The sequence below is a fragment of the Mauremys mutica genome, chromosome 9 (genome assembly GCF_020497125.1).
Source record: "Mauremys mutica isolate MM-2020 ecotype Southern chromosome 9, ASM2049712v1, whole genome shotgun sequence".
Classification (NCBI taxonomy): Eukaryota; Metazoa; Chordata; order Testudines; family Geoemydidae; genus Mauremys; species Mauremys mutica.
In genome coordinates this window covers 55,049,688-55,066,068 of record NC_059080.1, presented here as the reverse complement: position 1 = coordinate 55,066,068, position 16,381 = coordinate 55,049,688, and the positions used below count along the sequence as shown (strand labels likewise).

Sequence of the window (16,381 nt, the reverse complement as noted above, 5' to 3'; positions counted from 1 at the left end):
CTTGTGGGTAGCAATCAGCTCTTGTCTGGCCTACCACCCCCTTCCATCAGTCATTCCATTGCTTGCCCGCCATAGCTGAGCTTCATCATCAATTAGCCTTATCAGTCAAGCCTAACTCTCCCCCCGGTGTTAAGATTAACTGGCTTTTTCTGAGCCACCTTAAGCCCTTCAGGGTTGGTGTAAGGTGCATTCCCCATCACAAACAAAAAGAGAACTCTATGGCCAAAAGAGTTAAGGACAATAAGAAGAGTATTTTTTTAAAAGTTTATCAGGAGCAAAAGGAACCCTAACAATGTTATTGAAGATGGAAATGGTAGAACTGTCAATAATAATAATGCAGAAAAGGCAGAAGTGTTCAATAAATATTTCTGTTCTGTATTTGGGAAAAAGCCAGATGATGATGGTGACTGTCTTTCCATTCCACTAATATTTCAGGAGGATGTTAAGCAGCAGCTACTAAAGTCAGACATTTTTAAATCAGCAGGTCCAGAAAACGTACATGCAAGAGTTTTAAGAGCCCTAGCCATGGAGCTCTTGGGACCATTAATATTGGTTTTAATAAGTCTTGGAACACCAGGGGAACTTCTAAGTGGACTGGAAGTAAGTTAATGTTATGCCAATATTTAAAAAGGTAAAGGGGATGACCTGAGTAATTATAGGCCTGTCAGTATGACATTGAACTTGGGCAAAATTATGCAATGATATGATGATGATACAGCACTCAGTTAATAATGAATTAAAAAACAATAATAGAATGAATGACAATGAACAGGAACTTAGGGAAAACAGATCTTGTCAGACCACCTTGATGATATTATTTTATGCGATAACAAGTTCGTTGATAAAGGTAACAGTGTTGATATTGTCACAGTTCAAGACAACTGCACCTGTATTCCACTGTTGTGATTCCTTGAGGGCATCCACTTTTAGACTCCTGACTCCTCAGCCATGGTTTCTCTTGAGCAGAGACCTATGCCTCCCTCCCTCCCTGACCAGGCATTTTCCAGGCTGTACAGTTCCCTCCCTGCAAGCCAGAGTGCCTAAACAGATCAATGTGTGTGCTTTGCTTTCTAGCCAAAAGGTATGAAAAGCTGTAATTGCCAGCAATCACAATTTACCACACAACTCTTTCTAAGCACACACATTTATTCCTAAAGCATTACAGTGAAAACAGAGGTCACCCCAACTCCAACATTAGGCTCTGGCAGGTGTCAGTTCTTCCAATCCTTCCACAGGGACTGTTCCCTCCCCTTTGAACAGAAGATCCTGTCCATTTGCTAGATCAGAAATAAGGCCCTGAATCAGTTTAAACTCAGGCTATTTATCCAAAATTCCTTTCTTTGTTGGTCTCTGGAGAATCCAGTTTGAACTAGTATATGTGAGCCTCTCCAGGTGGTGGTACTTCTTTGGAGATGTTGCAATCTGAGTGAATTTGCCTAATGACCCCCATTTGTTCTTAGATCTTGGAGGAGCTGTGGTTACTGTCCCTCATGGAATTACATACAATCCTTCCACCACAAAGATACATCAACTGAATTCAGTAAGATCTCCCAAAGGTATTGTAGGACATTGCCATTTTTGTCACAGTTGTAAAATACTTAGACTCCTGTAAGGCATTTGATTTGGTACATCACACATTTAGTTTAAGAAACTACAATGATACAAAATCAATATGGCACATTTCAAATGGATTAGACTGGCTAACTGGCAGGTCTCAAAGTGTAATTGTAAATGAGGAAAGATCATTGAGCCAGTGAGTTTCTAGTGAGGACCTGCAGGTATCTGGTTTTGACCCTATACTGTGTAACATTTTTATCAATGACCTGGAAGAAAACATAAAATCATCACTGATAAAGTTTGAAGATGAAGCATAGATTTGGGGAGTGATAAATAATGAAGAGGACAAATCACTGATACAGATTGATTGGGATTGCTTTGTAAACTGGGTGCAAGCAAACAGTATGTATTTCAATACAGCCAAATGTGAGGACAAACATCTAGGACAGTAGTTCTGAAACTGTTGATCTGGACCCCAAAGTGGGTCATGACTCCATTTTAATGGGGTCACCAGAGCCTTGCTGGGGCATTAGACTTGCTGGGGCCCAGGGCTGAAGCTGAAGCCCCAGCCCCACCACCTATGGCCAAACCCCAAGCCCGGGGCCAAAGCCTGGGCTTCAGGCCTGGGCAGTGGGGAGGTTACAAGCCCCTACACCCGGGGCTGAAGCCCTTAGCTTTGACCTCCTTCCCTCCCCCCCCCACCTTGGGCAGTGGGACTCAGGCTTTGTCCCCAGCTCGGGGCAATGAGACTTGGGTGGGCTCAAGCTTCAGTCCTCCCTCCTGGGGTTGTGTAGTAATTTTTGTTGTCAGAAGGGGGCCGCAATGCCATGAAGTTTGAGAACCCCTGATCTAAGAACAAAGAATGTAGGCTATCATTCAGGATGGAGGACTCTGTCTTGGGAAGCAGTGACTCCGAAAAAGATTTTGAGGTCATGGTGGATAATCAGCTGAGCATGAGCTCCCAGCATGACACTGTGGCCAAAAGGCCTAATGTGATCCTTGGATGCATAAACCAGAATCTCGAGCAGGAGTACAGAGGTTATTTTACCTCTGAATTTGGCACTGTGGTGACTGCTGCTGGAATAGTGCATCCAGTTCTGATATCCACAATATAAGAAGGATGTTGATAAATTAGAGAGGGGTCATGAGAATGATTAAAGGATTAGAAAACATGGCTTATAGTGACAGACTCAAGGAGCTCAATCTGTTTAACAAAGACAAAGTTAAGCAGTGACCCGATCACAGTGTGTATGTACCTACATGAAGAACAGAAATTTGATAACGGGATCTTCAATTGAGCAGACAAAGATCTAACATGATCCAGTGGTAGGAAGTTGAACCTCAACGAGTTCTGACTAGAACTAAGGTGCAATTTTTAAAGTGAGGGTAATTAGCCATTGAACTATTTACCAAGGGCTGAAGTGGATTCTCCATCACTGGAATTTTTAAATGGAAACTGGATGATTTTCTAGTAGATGTGCTCTAGGTCAACCACAGCATTTAGACTTGAAGAAGGAGTCACAGTTCAGGGCAACCGCACCAGGATTTCCCCTCAGGAGTCCAGCACAGGTGCCCAATCTCAGGCTTCTAGCTCCTCTGCTGTTGCCTTTCCTGGGTGGAGACAGGTGTCCCCCTCTCTTCTGACTGGGGTATTCCCAGGCTGTACAGTTGCCTGCCTTCACTGTATCATCCCCAGCACAGTCTGCCCAAACAGACTTGCTTGGTTTCTCTTCAGAGACAGTTGTTAGGTATAACATACCACTTCTCACGCAAGCCTGCTATGTTCGTAAGGTAACAAGCCTTACAGAGAAAATATATTAAAAACAATAAAAAGAACCTATATGCATGCTAAAAAGCTTATCAGAGTTAACCTCACTCCTAAGACAGGCTCTGGCAAGAGAAGACCTTCAATATCCCACCCAAGGGGGATTCCTTGTGGTTACAAGTTAATCACAGCTTCAGCTCAGAACAAGCATCCAGCCCTTCCAACCCTACCCTAAGGATTGGGGCCCTGCATGGTCCTGGAGTTCTGTCCATTTGCTGGATCAGGGAGAAGGCCCTGAGCCACTTAAAAACCAGACTCTGTATCCGACCCTTTTTTTGTCAGTTGGTCCCTGGAGAAACCAGTTTGAACTAGTATATGTATATCTCTACAGAGGGTAGCTTCAAATGGTTGCTAATGGAGGAAGTACATTAGCATCCCCTTCCCAACTGGAGAAGGTACATACAATGCCACAATAACACATACACTATTATATTTTTGATACAATGTACCCTAAAGGCGTTAACCCTCATTCAATAAGGTTTAATTTAACTCAGTAAAGTTTATCTTAATTCCTGAAGGTTTGTTCAGCATATTTCAGGACACCGTCAGTCTGTCACAGCAGGAATTAACTCAGAGAAGTCCAATGGCCTGTGCTATGCAGGGGGTCAGACTCCATAGATCACAGTGGCCCCTTCTGGCCATAAAAATCTATGAACCAATGAATTTCCATGAAGGAGTGAGGTTTTGCAAATGACTCACTTATCTAAGTGGGATTTATCCCCCAAACAGCAGAGAATCTCAAGTCTAAGCTCTGCTTCCTGTCACCTATTTCTTCTTACAAAAATGCAAAATGGAGCCCTCCCAGGATAGGACAGATAATATTTACATGAATTCAATCATTTTGCTCAGCAATGAATCACAAGATAGACCCAATAGTACTTCATGCTGCTTGCATAAATGCCATCTCACCAGTGAAGGACCTCATGACAATTTAATATGAGCTTGTTGAGAGATTCATGTTTGCCAGATTTAAGTACAGTACTTAAAGTCCAAAGATTCATGTAGTAAATGACCATTCAATATATGACATTAATTAACTCAGTAAAACAAATGAGGAACAGGGACATTTCAAGAAACACCATCTGTAGCTGCTTCTGGCAGAGATGAGCTTGAAGAGGTCTCTGAGTGCACTGCAGGAAATGAAGATCCTGTATATGATAAGCAGACGGGGAAAAGCAGTGGCAACCTGACTGGATATCTCTCAAATTGAAATGGACACTTTCCCAGTTTTCTATTCTTGTCTAGCCATTTTACACAGAGTGTAGCAATCAACATGCAGAGCAGAAAGGTTGGTGGTGGGTTGTTTTTTTTAGATCTGTGCAGTGCATCAAAGGGTTTTATTTAAATTGCACTATCTTCCAGGGGGGAGGGTGCAAAATGGCAAGGGTGGATCATGATGAGATGAAAGCTTCTTAAAATGCAGCTGTCAACAAAACATTTTTGTATTAATATATCTCTGACAAACACACACTCACTCTCTCTATACACACACACTCACAGATGACAAAACTGGACTAGAAGAAGAAGAATTTCATACAGATCTCTGTTTATAATATGGAATTAAGAAAGCTCTCAGGACAACACTATTTCAAAATGAAATCATCTATATATGAACTGAGTATGAATCTGTAGTTGAAGTGATATCAGGATAGCTGGAGGTAGGAGCACACAGAAATGATCTGATACTATGGGATTAAGCCATTTAACCTCATCTCAGTCCTCACTAGCAGAGGTTTATACTGTTACAAGCAGATAGTACTAACAGGTTTCCTTCCTAGAATATACCAATCTTGTGTGTTTTAACTTGGGAGGCTGGAGGAGCTCTGCCTCCATGAAAGCGGGTACCCCTGGAGGGTATATGCAGAGGCACTGATGCCTCCAGAGGACTCTTCCTCAGGTCTTCCATCAAAGGTAAGGTCTTACTGCAATGAGGCCTTTGGAAGGAATGGAGAGTAAATTAAGGGGGAAGCTGGGAAGCTTCAGGACTCCAAAGCAGCTCCCAGAACCCCATTGTAGGAAGTCATTCAAGTTTCCTGGGGCTGCCGTGGTCCCACAAGGTACCCAACATTATTCCATTGTTTCCTTTCCCAGCACTCCTGGGAAAAGCCACACCTCTCCAGTTCATTTAGACTGGCATTTGCCATGCTGGCAAGCAGGGCGGGCTCTAGGCACCAGCAAAACAAGCAGGTGCTTGGGGCAGCACATTTGCAGGGGGCGGCATTCGGGCCATCTTTTTTAACTCACTTCCTCCCCTCTCACAACCCTCCAGAAGCAGAGCCACGGAGCAGCTGGGGATCCAGCATGAGAGCTGAGAACCCATGGGACCCTGGGAGCTGTAGTTCCTTGCCTAGCTCCCTGCCTATAGAGCCAGTCCTGGAGCAGGGAAAGAACTACATTTCCCAGCAATCCCTTGGCAGCTATCAACAGGAAAGGGAGGGGGTAGGGAGTGAGGTAGCTGAGCCATGCCGCAGCTTGCTGTGAGTCGAAAGGGGTGGCACTGTGAATGGGGAACAAGTGTGCCCATGGAGTAGAAGGCTTTGCCCCAGGTATCTCCTTCAGAAGACTTCCCCAGACTGGATTAGGGATACTGGTATGACCTCACCTTGCAGCCCCTAAAGAAGGAATTGGGTGGACTAAATGGACAGTGCCCCTCTCTATCTGAAGCCTAGCAAGGGAGGTACATGGATCCCACTAGAATTTAAAATGAAAAGTAAGGGAGGGGAGGCTCTGGACCTGGGCAGCTTTAGATACAGTACCAGGCATGTAGGAGGATTTCCACTTCTGAGCCATGGAAGCAGAAATTGACTTTTCCTTTCCAGATTTAGCTAATATTCAGAAAGGGAATCTAGCACCTGCCTTCCATATTTGAACACCCTCAAAATTCAGGAGTGCTCAAGCTCAATTCGGGCAGCTGTTACTTCATTTCTCCCAAATCAAATATACTGATCCATTGTAACTTGCTGTAGAAAAAGTAGGATAAAATTGAGCAAGAAATGCTTCCCAGTGGTTTTTAGGATTGGAATTGCTATTTTCAATAGCCATTGCCTTTTTTTTTTTTAAGTTTTATTTGTTTAAAAGGAAGACAGTGATAATGCATTGGCAAATTCCTCATAGAAAGAAAGAGTGAAACAAAAGAATTATAAAGGCACCTCAACTTTTCCTCATTTATGTAGGACAGTCTTATAATATGCATCCAGATATCGTTCAGTCACACAAGCTGAAAATTGTTCCACTTTACTGCAGTTCTGTAACCATATGGGAACCAATCCTGTCTGTGTTCCTGCTGAATGACCCGCCCTGGGAGTGAGTTACCAGTGACCCAGGCCTGGGACAGCAGGATGGTGCAGGTTGGGGGGAGAGCCCAGGGCTGGGGCAGCAGGGAGGTGGGGGGAGGGCACTGGTGGGGGGAAAGGGGGAAGCCCAGCACTGGAGTGGTGGGGCGGGGGGGGGGAAAGAACCCAGAGCTGGGGCAGCAGGAGAGTGCAGGGGGGAGCCCAGGGCTCGGGTGGGGGGCAGCCAAAAATGTTTTTGCTTGGGGCAGCTAAAAACCTAGAGCCGGCCCTGCTGGCAAGCATACTGGATCTCACCAACTTACCTATCACAGCTACTTTTCGGATGGGCTGAGCTGAAGCAGTTTTCCAGGAAGCTCCAGAGGATGTTGTCCACTTCTGTGCTGCTCTCTGTGCGAAGAACACATACTGCAGTGCTTTGGCCTGGCCTGAGGACAACAGGAGGTTAAACAGCTCTCTCTCCTTCCGAATACCTTCTGTGAAGGGTAGCTGCACAGAGGCCTTGACTGCTTGGACACACATCTCTGGAGACAGACACCCCCGGGCCTGCTTTTTCACTTTCACAAGAGCCTCGCTGAGAATGGCATCCATGTTGGACAGACTTTGAACCTGCTTCAGACTGAGTCTGCGAGAATTTAATGGCTGACCTGAGTGGGAGAGTTGAGAAATATAGTTACAGAACTGGCAAGCCTACTGTTTTCCTGGTAGACTACAGATTTTTTCCCCTTTCTACATGGAAGTCAATGCCTTCTGCTGGTTCACATGACACTGGAGAGTAATTTGTAAAACGTCTAAAACTCTTCTTCCATTTCCTGACTTCTCTCACAATTGTGATTCTCCAAATGCACAATCCCCAGATGTTCCAGCAAGGCAAAATTCCAAGCAAGCACTTCTCAATTTCTGATGCTCACCTATTCAGGAGCATAAACCACCAAGCATGCTGTATTCTCTGTCTCCACCTCTCCATTTCCCATACCCCTTTGCTAACATCCGTTTCCAGTGTTGTATTAGTAATTAGTTTGCAATTTACTTTACTACTCAGACACATCCCAGTCAGGGGTCTGGTCCACAGGGTGTTCATGTGAAAGATTTGGGAATGTCATTTGTTTCTGTATTAATTCTGACCTAACAGCATGAATTTCCCATGACACTTTTGGGAACATTCAACAGGATTACACCCTATCAGAGGGCAATAAATGAATAGCCAAGGACAGTTTGTATCTACACACCAGCAAGAGGCTAATCAGAGTCACACCAGTGCATGAGTTATTAAAAGACACTGGTTGTTATGGTGATGGCACAAAGGGATTTTAATTGACCAAAATAAGTTACATTTCAGGCACCCCCTCCAAAAATACAAACTCTTCAGGTCTTTATTTCATTTTCACTCACACAAACTCCCTGTGTTTTCAGGGGAAGTTTGCCTGATTAAGGATGGAGAGAAAAATAAAATAAGAACCTCAGGATCCATTCCATTCATGCTACTAAGGATTCACATGGTGCTTTACAGCATCACAGTATTGTACAGACCATTAAGTAATTAGCCCTTCCAGCACCCTGAGACATAATGCTGGACACTGCCACACCAAACACAACAGAGCAGTTCATAGTGGGCTATCACTTAAGATATCAGCTCAAAGACAGGAGCAGTTACAGACCCACACCTAGCAGTGATCTCCTTGCCTGGTGCCCAGAGAAGCATATTAGTTCTGTGGTCTTCCACTGGAGTTTCTTGGCCCCTGCAGCATCAGCCCAACCAGAGGAGGAGTATTTGCTTCAACGATGGCAGATTACTAGAATCTGCCCACCCAGCTGTTCCACTCTCATGGCATCATCTTAGCTATGACAGAGCTTGTGCAGCTGCCTTTCTGGCCTGTCAGCCTGAAGAGACAGAAAAGCAATAGAGTAGTGCCCACTCCATATTAGCTGCTGAAATACTAGTGGAGCCATAATGGTAGCTGCCCATCTCAGCTCCAGTTCTTCTTTCAAGCCAATAGAGCATTTGAGAAAAATACTAGGCACATGATAGATTAATTTCCTGGGCAAGAGATAAGTTAGACAGCCAGGAAACAAAGAGCTTTTTTTTAAAAAGTTCAAATTTATTTATTGAAAACTTGTGAAGAATCCAAAAAGAGAAGGAAAAATACCTCCTGTGCAAGCAGCTCAGCTTTTCTTCAGAGTATATCTGAAGAAAGATTTCTGACTGAGATTGAACAGATTTTGGTTTAACCTTCCAAAACTGGATGGTTTCATTCTTCTCCAGCTTTATTCTTATTTATTCTCCTTTCCTGAATCTACAATTTTTACCTGCAAATCTGCAGTCCTCAATGTCAGGCCATATATACAGTGGGTTTTCATCTGCTACTCAAAACTGTACTTCGGGATTTGTGGGAGGATCTGATAACTGAAAGCAATTTATACTGATGAGCTATACTAAGAGATTTTACATAAAATTTCTGTTGATTTGAGAAGGCCCATGGAAAGAGATGCTACCATATGCTATGGGAGACATTCAGCATAGCCCTAAAGTAGTGACTATCACTTGTAGTTAGGAATATTGAGACTAAAGACCGGACAAATAAAGTTCCTTGCACTGGTGACAAAACATAAGTATTTAACACCCTGACAGTGGTGCTGGAATAATTTGTATAGTGGGGCTGCTGAGAACCATTGAACCAAACTGTAAACCCTGTATATAATGGAAACCACTTCAAGCCAGGGGGTGCAGCAGCATCCCCAGCACCTTAGTTCCAGCACCTATGCAACCTGATCAGATTATCATAACATAACTCCCTGCTTAGATTGTAAAATCTTTGGTGTAGGGACCATTTTTTGTTCCGTGTCTGTACAGAACCTAGCACAATGGGGCCTTGACTAGTCCTTGACTGGGGCTCCTAGTTACTATCACAATAAAAATAACTGAAAACGATCAGCACCAAATTACTAACACAATGAGAAATAACCCAAATCCAAACCTGTGAGGGAGAGACCAGCCCAGGCCACTTCTGGCCTGGTAAGGAAAATAAGGGAAATGGGGACAAAGGGCAACATTGTCAGCCACAGCTACCTAGAGGGCACAAGAACCCTCAGCCAATGAAAGCTAAGAAAGATATAAACTTCCAGCAGCTATATTCTAGGTGGTACCAATTAGAAGCCAAGGATGTAAAATGTCCCGATCTGTAAAATTTGCAACAACAATAACTATCATGCCATTAAAGTAAGAGAAATAGGTGCCTAAATTCTTGAAAAATTATTCGGCTCCACGTGCGAGACCCAACCCCGCAGTCTGGTTCCAGCACAATGAACTTTCAGACAAGGGACTGAAGACCAGCTGCTAAGATTGGTCCCCACTCCCCAGGCCAGCAGAGACAGGAAGCACATAAAAGGAAGGCAGTGCACCCAATCCATCAGAGGGACAAATGCCGTTCCTTGCTCTCAATTGCTCACCTCTGATCAAGCCAGGAGCAACACCGGTTGGCTCAAGAGGGCAGTATGTGCATCCCTCTTTTTCTAGAGCAGTAGGCAGCCACAATGGTGAGCCTCAGATTGGGACTGAAAAGAGGCAAAGCTACTGGGAATGTCCCCCGAGGATGGTTGAGAGATACAGTTGGTTTGTGCCTACCTCCAGTGGTCACCACTGAAGAGTCAGGATCTGCCCAGTTACCCTGCAATCGTATCAGTGATACCCATAGGCACCCTTCTACTCAGACAGGAGACACACATCACCACACCTGGCAAATAGGCACTCAGACTTCCTCTTTCCCACCTACAGCCTGATGCCAGGAGGTGCTGCTTTGACCCAAATCTGCCTCAGGTTCTGCTTGGCTCCCAGTGTGGCTGGTCTTTGAAGAATATGTGCTTTCCTGCACTGAGAGCCAGCAAATAGCCAAGTGACAGTTGAATGTCAATTTTCTGGTGCCATCCAGTGGCCACACTGTGTAATGCAGCGCTAAATTAGCAGCCGAGACCTTTATTTAAAAAAAAGCAAACCAAAACAAAAAAAACCCTAGCCTCATGAAAGAACATTCCACTTATAAATTACAGTTTGCAGCTCTTCAAGAAATTAACCTATGTCTGTAGTTTTCAATGTAGTCTCTGTTCCTTTCTTATAATGGATATTTTCAGAAGTGAGTATATTTATTTTGGCTGAAAAAGCTAAGGCTTGAAGACTATGTTAATTTACCTGACCTGCAGCATATAGTCTTGATTTTCACTGAATAAGTAAACGTGGAGTATTACTTCTGTAGATGGTATCTGTGTATTCTTATCCTTAAATACACAAAACTGTACCTGAGTAAGTGTCCTTCGCTAGGAACATTCCATAACAATTTGTGGATGAAGGATGTTCCTCTAACAAGTGAAGACTGTATAGACAATTCTATTAAGCACATATTATATTAAACCAAGGAAGCCTTGCACGGTACCAGCCTATCACTATGAAATCTGAAAGACTGAGCTTTAGCCATAAAATCTACAGCACGAGCAGACAGCAAAGCTCTGAAGGAAAATAATCTCCAAGTTGACTTTTTGAAACTGATCTTCCATTTACTTGGCTAAGTATCTGACCGAGTATAGAAATTCTAGCAGTTCCACCACAAATTATTTTACATAAGCAATTATCCAGCTTACATGTGAAAAAAGGTTCTTCACCAGTCCTATCAGAAAGTGTGCCTAGTGTTATATGCAAGGATAATGGACTCAAATCTTGGTATTTCCTATGCAACTTGGTTGTTGGTTCCCATAAGATACAAGAGCTAGTTGGGAAGCACTCACAGAAATTTGAGCTCATGAGTTCAGCCCAAGTAGCTGAGATGGCTGCATCTTTTTTTAAGGTGTTTGGCATGGATGCTGCTGGTTTGCCATAGTATGACAGAGAAGTATACAAAGATCCATGTCATAAATCTATCCTATGATTTCTCTGCCAGCTCATTCTTTCATCTTGATCAGGGATCATGCAGTTAAATAGTGTACTGACACATTTTCAGATTTCAGTGTTCTTCAGCAAGGCTTGGTGGCAAATCCACAGAGTAGGTGGGAAATCAGGGCTGACTCTGAAAATGCTGTCTGGGAAAAATAGACAGGTGAAGCAGATACCATGAAAGCTGTAAGGAAAGAGTACATAGCCGTTTAAAAAGCCCTGAGCTTCTTGCTATAAACCTTGTTTGTTACAGTACTCGTGGAGTTAATTTTGTTAGTCATTGAGGATGAAATTGAAGTATAGAAATTTTCTGGTAATGACAGTAGATATGTAAATCCCAAAAGCAAATGGCATCAAAGAACAGAATGTTGGATGATTCATCCAGTCCTGAGGTTCTCCTCTGAGGTCATGCTGGCTTTCATCATTCTCAGTCACTGCATAATGCATAACTAACTTGTCACAGAGAAGAAAATAAGCATTCTAATGTCTGTGGGTTTTATCTGATTTCAAATAATATTAAGCTGAAAACCAGAGTATTTGCCAAGTCTAGCAATGTGTCTACCAAAGTTACAGATCTCTGCTATAAACACTGCTATAGACCCTACACAGGGTCATCAACCTGGAGCATACTTCAGAGTGAATCCATTGCTTCTTGGAAAGACATTGCTGAGAAGGGTGAGAACTTCTCTAAAAGATAGGGGAGGGACAAACATGGAACCTTCATCTAAAACAGGCAGGTGGGGTTGATGAGCAGAAGTTTCTTTGCCTTGCTTAGAACCAACAGCAAAGTATATTAACACATATCTCTAAGAGTTTTATATTTCCATAGAACTTGGTTGTCTGAACAAAAAAAGAGAGAGAAAGAAGGACTGCTTATGGAAATGATTGATTGTTACTAAAGATAAAAATTGAAAAACTTAAAAATAACCTGAACACAGTGAGAGGGGAAAGTATCTATTGCAGGAGACCACTTCTGCTAGAGAGCTCTTGGACAAAATGTAGGTGAGAATGTTACAAAACATTGATCTTGAGCAAGAACCCATAAATTAAATAGTGTTAAAAATGGTGCATACAGTCAGGGCCAGTGCAAGGAAGTTTCGCGCCCTAGGCGAAACTTCCACCTGCCCCCCCCCTCGGCCCTGGGGCACCCCCCCCCAGGAGCCATGCGGTACCTCCCCACCCCAGCTCATCTCTGCTCCACATCCTTCCTGAGCTCGCCACCCCAGCTCTAATTCTCTTCCCAGGCTTGCGGCACCAAACAGCTGATTGGCACTGCAAGCCTGGGAGGCGGGAGAAGTGGAGCAGCGACCACGCGCTCGGGGAGGAACGCTGTAAAAAAAAATTGGGGGCAACTACCTAGTTCGCCTTAATGGTAGCACTGGCCCTGCATACAGTCATCTAGAATTCTAGATTCACCCTTTGGACTAAGCTAGCTTTTGTTGGCATAGCTCTTGGCACAAGGCCCGAAGGTCCACTAGGAAAGAGGCTGCAGCAGGGCAAAGTGTCTGCAACCTTCTTTGCACTGGGAAGAGGTGGAAGTGGACGAACACCATTCCAGAAGAAGGTGGGGTGTTGACAGAAAAAGGTATGTGGCCAGGACAGCCAAGGAGCGTGCTGACTCAGTGATTCCTGGCTTGTCTCTCATGTGCAAAGCTCCGGCGGAGTTCATAGAATCATAGGACTGGAAGGGACCGTGAGAGGTCATCTAGTCCAGTCCCCTGCACTCATGGCAGGACTAAGTCTTATCTAAAACCATTCCTGATGGGTGTTTGTCTAACTTGCTCTTAAAAATCTCCAATGATGGAGATGTCACAACCTCCCTAGGCAATTTATTCCAGTGCTTAACAACCCTGACAGTTAGGAAGTTTTTCCTAATGTCCAACCTAAACCTCCCTTGCTGCAATTTAAGCCCATTGCTTCTTGTCCTATCCTCAGAGGTTAAGAAAAACAATATTCTCCCTCCTCCTTGTAACAACCTTTTACATACTTGAAAACTGTTATCATATCCCCTCTCAGTCTTATCTTTTCCAGACTAAACAAACCCAATTTTTTCAATCTTCCCTCATAGGTCATGTTTTCTAGACCTTTAATCATTTTTGTTGCTCTTCTCTGGACTTTCTCCAATTTGTCCACATCCTTCCTGAAACGTGGTGCCCAGAACTGGACAATACTCCAGTTGAGGCCTAATCAGCGCGGAGTAGAGTAGAAGAATTACTTCTCATGTCTTGCTTACAATACTCCTGCTAATACATCCCAGAATGATGTTTGATTTGTTTGCAACAGTGTTACACCGTTGACTCATATTTAGCTTGTGATCCACTATGACCCCCAGATCCCTTTCTGCAGTACTCCTTCGTAAGGAGTCATTTCCCATTTTGTATGTGTGCAACTGATTGTTCCTTCATAAATGGAGTAATTTGCACTTGTCCTTATTGAATTTCATCCTATTTAGTTCAGACTATTTCTCCAGTTTGTCCAGATCATTTTGAATTTTAATCCTATCCTCCAAAGCACTTGCAACCCCTCCCAGCTTGGTATCATCCACAAACTTTATAGGTGTACTCTCCATGCCATTATCTAAATCATTGATGAAGATATTGAACAGAACCAGACCCAGAACTGATCCCTGCAGGACCCCATTTGTTATGTCCTTCCAGCATGACTGTGAACCACTGATAACTACTCTTTGGGAATGTTTTTCCAACCAGTTTTGCACCCACCTTATAGTAGCTCCATCTAGGTTGCGTTTCTCTAGTTTGTTTATGAGAAGGTCATGCGAGACAGTATCAAAAGCTTTACTAAAGTCAAGATATACTACGTCTATTGTTTCCTCCCTATCCACAAGACTTGTTACCCTGTCAAAGAAAGCTGTCAGATTGGTTTGACACAATTTGTTCTTGACAAATCCATGCTGACTGTTACTTATCACCTTATTATCTTCTAGATGTTTGCAAAGTGAATGCTTAATTATTTGCTCCATTATCTTTCTGAGTACATAAGTTAAGCTGACTGGTCTGTAATTCCCTGGTTGTCCTTATTTCCATTTTTATAGTTTGGCACTATATTTGCCCTTTTCCAGTCTTCTGGAATCTCTCCCATCTTCCATGACTTTTCAAAGATAATCGCTAATGGCTCAGATATCTCTTCAGTCAGCTCCTTGGGTGCATTTCATCAGGCCCTGGTGAGTGAAGACATCTAATTTGTCTAGGTAATTTTTTAACTTGTTCTTTCCCCATTTTAGCCTCTTCTGATCCTATCTCATTTTCACATGGATGCTCTCCCCAGAAGAGGCACCAAAGCAGAACAGTGGTGAAAACATTTCCTGCTTCAATTAATTTGGCCTAGTGACCTTTAGGTTCTAAATGACCTCTTCATAGGATTGCCATTTCTGATGTATTTCCCTTCTCCACAGCTCAGCCTCTTCTCAGACAATGGCAAAGTAACAACAGCTTATGGCTAAAAAAAATGAAGAAATTGGCATTTAGAGACAGATTTATTGGGTCATTATGCCTGGCTGGGGATTTGCCATTATCAAGAGTTCTTTTAGTGCAGCCAGTATTGATTGTGCAGCGGAGCTGTGCACAGCACCAACAAGCCTGGCTGTCCAAGAATGTATTTTATATGGAAAGTGTGCTTAGTCCTCTTATCAACCCAGAAAACCACCTGGGGAGGAAGCAGTGCTGTTCCTCAGGGGTATGGAAGGGTGTATGTTTAGTATGCATGAGCCATAGGGAATCTTTGTTGCTTTAACTGTATTTGGCCCCATCCCTCTGCCTCATCTGAATTTGTTGAGCGCTTTGATGCTCACCAGTATTTTTTAGTTTTTCAGACATACTTCAGGAAAAGAATTGCTTTCTATTTAAAGCTTGTTTTCTGTGGAATTCAAAACCCAGCAAAGAGGCAGGAGAACGAAACGGTGATTGGAAAATAGCAAGGGTGCTCTTTTCACAGCAGGCCTTCTTCCAGTTAGCACCAGCTGTTCTCCTTCTGGCCTGCTAACCTGACTAGGCTGAGCTGCTCCTCACCAATGGGCTCCTTGTCATTATTACACTTCTTCCCTTACCTGACACTTTGTTTGCCAAGTGGATTGCTGCATCAATTGTGTTTTCTTCCACAATTTCGTCAATGATGCCCAGCTTCAGCGCTTCAGCAGCCAGCACATGTTTCCCTGTAATGAAGAAATAAGGTGGCTTCAGCTTCCTGCTGTCAGAGATTTCATTTCATTCCATTTGATAAAACTTCTGTATTTGGCTGGCCTGAGATATGTTCCCAGTTGGGATGCATTAGTCACACCAGACAGGAACATGCCCTGCTAACTAAATCATTAACTGGCTTTGCTCTGGAATGGCAAAAGCAGGTGTGCTGAGATAACACAGACTGGGAAAAAACAAAGGGGAGCTAGCAGTAAAAACTGAAGGCTGGGTACATCCTGTTCTGTCAGTTTTCTCCTGTTCTAATTAACTTTGAAGCTGATTATACACCTTATATTTCCCCAGTTGTGCTCTCTCAGCACAGCAGGGTACTGAGGAGCAAAACCGCTTTTCATTTAAAACGTCCCACTGTTTTATTACCTAAAGATTTCAGTAATCTATTGTGTACAGACAAAATGGCAACTCCCTCTTACAAGAAAGAAAATGGTAATAAAATATCTAGATAGATGTTACAAAGCCATTCCTTTTGTCCCCCAGTTAGACCACAGCTAATTCCATTCTGCAAGAGATGCATAGGTATGAACGCATGTACACATGAATGTACCATATAGTGTCACACATAAGTATGCCTTGGGAGTGT

At 43.4% G+C, this 16,381-nt stretch overlaps 1 protein-coding gene across 1 annotated transcript in view; it reads right to left on the bottom strand.

The window, feature by feature from the left end:
- Positions 1–16,381, bottom strand: part of EHHADH (enoyl-CoA hydratase and 3-hydroxyacyl CoA dehydrogenase) — a 54,679-nt gene that overhangs the window by 18,833 nt on the left and 19,465 nt on the right. Inside the window, exons 5-6 of the mRNA XM_045030169.1 lie at positions 15,654–15,758; positions 6,978–7,319 (exon numbers count right to left, since the gene is read on the bottom strand). Coding sequence (XP_044886104.1) covers positions 6,978–7,319; positions 15,654–15,758 — 447 coding nt within the window. The remainder of the gene's footprint in view (positions 1–6,977; positions 7,320–15,653; positions 15,759–16,381) is intronic.